The sequence below is a fragment of the Apteryx rowi genome, unplaced genomic scaffold (genome assembly GCF_003343035.1).
Source record: "Apteryx rowi isolate R43461 unplaced genomic scaffold, aptRow1 scaffold_65, whole genome shotgun sequence".
Taxonomy (NCBI): Eukaryota; Metazoa; Chordata; class Aves; order Apterygiformes; family Apterygidae; genus Apteryx; species Apteryx rowi.
The window spans coordinates 1,813,586-1,819,134 of NW_020450927.1; the positions used below are offsets into that span (position 1 = coordinate 1,813,586).

The window sequence follows — 5,549 nt, forward strand, 5'->3', positions numbered from 1 at the left end:
CTCAGGGCAGCGCTTGCTGGGACGCTGGCTCCTCGTCTCCCAAAGGTGCCGTCTCCCCCCAGCATCCCCCAGCCTCGGCTCGGGCCGAACGCGCCCCGGGACCACGGTGCCGGCGAGCGGGGGGGAGCCGAGCAGGGGAAGGGCCTGGGAAGGGGGGGCACCCCTGGGGAATCACCCTGCGCACGCGCGCACGTCCGTGTGTCCCTGTGCGCGTGTCCGAGCTTCCCTGCGCGCGTGTCCGTGCTTCCCTCTGCGCCACGCCGGTGGGTCGGACGCGGCATGCTGCCAGCCCGCGGGGCACCGCGGAGGGCGCAGGCAGGGTGTCTCCCGAGGTGGGACTTACCCAGGACGGGGCTGCGTGCGCCGGTCCGTCCGAGGCCAGAGCTCCTGCTGCTCCACCTTTTCAGCTAGTGCTGGACCTCGGCGTTGGACGCCCGTGGAGATGGGCACGTGGCAACCAGCAGGGCTTCTCCCTTTAGCTGCTTCTCATCATGTGAGGATGCTGTTACTGGTGGGGTGGAGAAGACCAGCGCCTGGAGCCCTGGCGTAGAGCTGGGAGCCCCCAGCCCCCGGTCCGGAGCAGGCAGGAGGATGCCAGCAAAGACCAAGTTTGCAATAACTTGTCCAAATCCCTGCTCCCCGTCCCAGACCTTGTCCGGAGCGGGGCTGGGGATGCCCAGCACGCCCGGGCCGTGACCCGTCCTCTCTCCGCGCAGCAGCTCTTTTCCACAGGGATGCCCTGGAGGGGACCTGGAGGGGGGGTCAGGGACGAGCCACCTCTGTGGGCGATCATCCAGGCAGGCCCCAGGGGAGGTCCTCGCTACGGCAGGAGGAACCTGGGGGCACCCGCTTCCCTCGGGGACGGAGGCGCACGTGGGGCAGACCTCAGGGCAGCAGTGCTGGAGCCAGGGCCACGTCCCTACCGGGGGAGGGGGGAATGTGTCGAGAGGCCACCGCAGAGGAAGAAGTGGGCCAGGGGGATGCTCGGCTGAGTCCGTGGGGAAATGGGTGGCAGAGGGATGGAGGTGGCCTAAAGTACAGGGTGGGGAAGGGAAGCCCAAGGGGCACGTGCATGGCAGGGCCGGGGGCGCCGGGTGCCACGGGGGTCTTTGGCAGACGCCTGCAAGGGAAGAGGYGCTGGGACACCGGCAAGGCGAGGGGTGGCAGCGCCTCTACGGGACATTTTGGGGTGACGCCTGGTCCTGCAAAGCGCCGGCAGGCAGCAGCCCGGGGCTTTGGGAGCAAGCGGCTGGCGGGGAGGGGGCTGGTCAGGGAGCGAGGGGGCCGCGGGCGCTGACGCTGCTCTTCTCTCTCTGGGCCGCCCGCCGCCTCCGCAGAGATCCCCCAGTGCGCCGGCTGCAACCAGCACATCCTGGACAAGTTCATCCTGAAGGTCCTGGACCGGCACTGGCACAGCTCCTGCCTCAAGTGCGCCGACTGCCAGATGCAGCTGGCCGACCGCTGCTTCTCCCGCGCCGGCAGCGTCTACTGCAAGGAGGACTTCTTCAAGTGAGTCGCCGCGCCGGCCGGCCCTCTGTCCGTCCGTCCGTCCGTCCGTCTGTCCGGCGCTGGGGACTCGCTGGGCGCCGTGCGGGCCCGGCCGAGACGGGGACGCAGGAGAGCGGCCCACGGGCTGTGGSGCCAGCCATGCGGCAGACCAACCTGCAGGCCATTTCTAAGCATAATTTCTCCAGAATCTTCTTACATCTTTTTATTTATTTATTTTTAAAGCCCAAGTGTTTAAATAAAGGGACTTTTGCTGCTTTAGCGCTGCCACAGGCTGAATGCTATTTGTTGGGATTTAACCTTCTTAAAGACCCAGATCTCTCTAATACTCCCTGCCCCCCTCCCGCCCCCCCCATTACATCTTTAAACCCAAATTGGACTAGAGGTCCGTCCCGCTAATCATCGCCCGCCCCGGCAGGCACATCTGTGCCGCTCGGAGCTAGAGGGCAGGAGAAACCCGCACAACGCCGCTGGCGCCGCCTGCTCCGGCTGAGCGCCTCCGCTCGCCGCCCGGCGGGGGGGAGCTGACGCCGTTTCTCTCTCTCTCTCCGTCTTTTTTTACCTCCTGGTAGTGCAAAACTTTATTTAGTTTGCGCTTGGGTCGTGGAGCGATTTGGGGGCCTGCCTCTGAACGCCTGCTACGCAAACCTCGGCGGTTTCCTCGGCTCCCACGCAAACGGACAACTTTTTCCCCGACAAAAACTGGACTTTTCAGCAGCCAGCAAAGCCGCTTTGCTGGGGGCGGCTGAGACCCTGCGCCTTCGAGGCAYGTGTGCCGCCGTTCCCATTAGCGGCGGCCGGCTAAACCGCGACGTGGCGATTACGCGCCCGCGCTAATCCCCGGGCAGGACTTTCCCTGAGCCCGAGCCCGGCTTAGGGGGGCTGGCGGCCGCCCGTCTCGGCTGCTTTCCTCGCCGCCGCCGCGGTGCAGCYGCCGGTGACGTCCCCAGGGAGCCCAGCACAGCGCTTCGGGGCTGGTGAAGCCCTTTGAGGCCGTGCTATCAATACGAATAAATAAATGCAAGTGCTGTTATTAAAGCTGGAAACTGCCGGTGAAATTCAGCTGGGCTCCCGCACGGTCAGGCAGGGGCCGCGGGCTTGGTAGGAGCGTTTCGCCTGTGATGTTTTCCAGACTATTAATCTCGAAGTCATTTAAATAGTTGCCCAAAAGGTGCAGGTAATCAATGTTAATTAGAGTTGAAAGATCAGCGACTTTCTCAGATTAGGTCCTGCCTAGATTATTTTGTGCCAATCAATAGCTTTATGGCAGTCACTCAGTCACTTAGTTCACCTTTATTTCAACTGCTCATTGATTTAAGGGCAGGCAACCTGCGGCGAGCGCGGGGATTTAGGACAAACCTGCTTTCGAAGCCTGGATAGGCAGGGCAGGGGGCAGCTCTGCAGCCGAGGTATCTGTGCGGTCGCTGGCGATTCTGGGTTTTACAGCGTTTACACTGCGGGAGCATGTGAAGAAAAGCATGCACGTGCCGGGGAGGCGGCAGGYGCTTTCTGGGCCGGCGCTTTCAGCCGTGTGCAGGCTCGCAGCTGCCTTTTGGAGGCGGCAGCGCGTGGCATCGATTTGCTCCGCTCCGTGGGGCGCCCGTGTTGATCACCGGGGTCGCGTGCCTCCGAGCCTGGCCACCAGGAATGGCATGGAGACGCGGCCGGCGTGCCGGGGAAAAGGGAGCGTCTGACCTAGCGGCACCACGCTGCAAGTGCCGTATGGCGCTAACGTGGGTTTTGCACTGGGTTTCCTTCTTTGGCTTCGGGTCCCTTCTCTGCTCTGCTTTTTCCTGCGGTGCCGCGCTTGGCCGTGCAGCCTCGCAGCGCCACTGCTGCCCTCACCTCCCGCAGCACATCCCGGCGGCCGGGGGGATTGCGCTGTCTGGTGGGCAGCATTCGTCCTGCGTTTTCCCCAGGCGGTGCTTTTGCACCATCAGGGGACTTCTTTCCAAAAGGCAGCTCCGAAACCCAAAGCTTTTGTTTCCTGCCCAGCGTATCAGGGCATCAGACAGGAGACCCTCCGCTGCCTCCAGCTCGCGGGCAGCCCCACGCCGTCGGGGCAGCCAGCTCCCAGCGCGGGCTTCCAGCGCCCGGCCGCGGCGTCAGGCGCACCCGGCCGGCAGCGTGACGGCGTCAGAGCCCCAGCACTCCGCATTAACCGGGGACTCGTTGTGCTAGCGGGGAGGGCAATTAATTTATTTGGTATTAACGCGGATGAAATAATACGCACTGACCTCGCGGGGGGGGGGGGGGATCAGGCTGCCTGGAAGCATTAGTTGCAGGGAACCATTAAAATCCAGCCTTGCCCGGATGCATCCGGCACGCCAGGGAAGATAAGCCCCTGCCGCGGGAAGCGTCGCGTGTAATCGGCCCCGCYGGCGCTGCTCCCCTGCCCCAGCGCCCGTCCCGCGGGGCGCTCACGGCCGCCGCTTCTCCTTGCAGGCGTTTCGGGACAAAATGCACGGCCTGTCAGCAGGGCATCCCCCCCACGCAGGTGGTGCGCAAGGCCCAGGACTTCGTCTACCACCTGCACTGCTTCGCCTGCATCATCTGCAGCCGGCAGCTGGCCACGGGCGACGAGTTCTACCTGATGGAGGACGGGCGGCTGGTGTGCAAGGAGGACTACGAGACGGCCAAGCAGAACGGTAGGCAGCGCTGGCACCGCTCAGCCCGCCAGGGTTGCGCCGCGCGTCGCGTCGCGGGGCCRGGCCGGTCCGAGCCGCTTTCTCTCTTGCAGACGACTCAGAGGCGGGCGCTAAGCGGCCCCGGACCACCATCACGGCCAAGCAGCTGGAGACGCTGAAGAACGCCTACAAGAACTCGCCCAAGCCCGCCCGGCACGTGCGGGAGCAGCTCTCCTCCGAGACGGGGCTCGACATGCGCGTGGTGCAGGTAAGGCCGTGCGGATGCCCGGCCCACGCCGCCCCGCGGCCTCTCCGCCGGCTGCCGAGAGCCGGTCCCACCTTCGGGCCCCGCTTGGCGCCCGTCGCGAGGGTCCTGCACACCGGGAGTGGGTCTGACCCATAGCGAAGGGCTCGGACCCAGTGTGCCAGGCATGGGGGGCCGGGGCGCGCTGGGGTGCTGGGGTGTGCTGGGGTGCTGGGATATGGGGGTAACAAGGTGCTGGGGTGCTGCAGTGCCAAGGTGCTGGGGGTGCCAGGGATGAAGGGTTGCCAGGGTGTTGGGATATGGGGGTGCTGGGGTGCCAGGGATGCTAGGGCCATGGGGTGATGGGGTATTTGGGTCCTGGGGTGTCAGGGTGCTGGGATATGGGGGTGACAGAGGTGCTGGGGTGCTGGGGATGCCAGGGATTCCAGGGTGCCAGGGTGTTGGGTGCCAGGGTGCTGGGATATTGGGGTGCCAACGTGCTGGGGATGCTGGGGTCCCTGGGGTGCTGGGATGCCGGGGTGGCAGGGCACTGGGTGGTTGGGGTGCCAGGGTGTTGGGGTGTTGGGATGCTGGGGTGTTGGGGTACCAGAGATGCTGGGGTATTGGGGTGCCAGGGTGCTGGGGCACTGGGCAGTTGGGGTGCCAGGGTGTTGGGGTACCAGGGATGCCGGGGTGCCGGGATGCTGGGGTTTTGGGGTGCTGAGGTGTTGGTGTGCTGGACTGTTGGGGTACCAGGGATGCCGGGGCACCGGGGTGCCGGGCGGTTGGGGTGCTGGGGTGTTGGGGTACCAGGGATGCTGGGGCGCCAGGGCACTGGGCAGTTGGGGTGCTGGGGCGTTGGGGTACCAGGGATGCTGGGGTGTTGGGGTGCCGGGCGGTTGGGGTGGGCTGGTGCCAGCGCCTGGCGGCAGGGCGGTGACGGCGGGGCGCCGCGGCCCAGGTTTGGTTCCAGAACCGCCGCGCCAAGGAGAAGCGGCTGAAGAAGGACGCGGGGCGGCACCGCTGGGGGCAGTTCTACAAGAGCGTCAAGCGGAGCCGCGGTGGCGGCGGCGGCGGCAAGCTGGAGAAGGAGAGCTCGGCCGAGGACTGCGGCGTCAGCGACAGCGAGCTCAGCTTCCGCGGTGAGCGGGGCGGCCGGGGCCGGGGCCGGG

The 5,549-nt window shown here is 65.9% G+C and overlaps 1 protein-coding gene across 1 annotated transcript in view; it reads left to right on the forward strand.

Annotated features, from left to right (window-relative positions):
- The window catches only part of LHX4 (LIM homeobox 4), a 16,759-nt gene that overhangs the window by 6,641 nt on the left and 4,569 nt on the right, over nucleotides 1–5,549 (forward strand). The window contains exons 2-5 of the mRNA XM_026084652.1: nucleotides 1,338–1,509; nucleotides 3,952–4,154; nucleotides 4,247–4,401; nucleotides 5,339–5,523. Of these exons, the coding sequence (XP_025940437.1) occupies nucleotides 1,338–1,509; nucleotides 3,952–4,154; nucleotides 4,247–4,401; nucleotides 5,339–5,523 (715 nt within the window). The remainder of the gene's footprint in view (nucleotides 1–1,337; nucleotides 1,510–3,951; nucleotides 4,155–4,246; nucleotides 4,402–5,338; nucleotides 5,524–5,549) is intronic.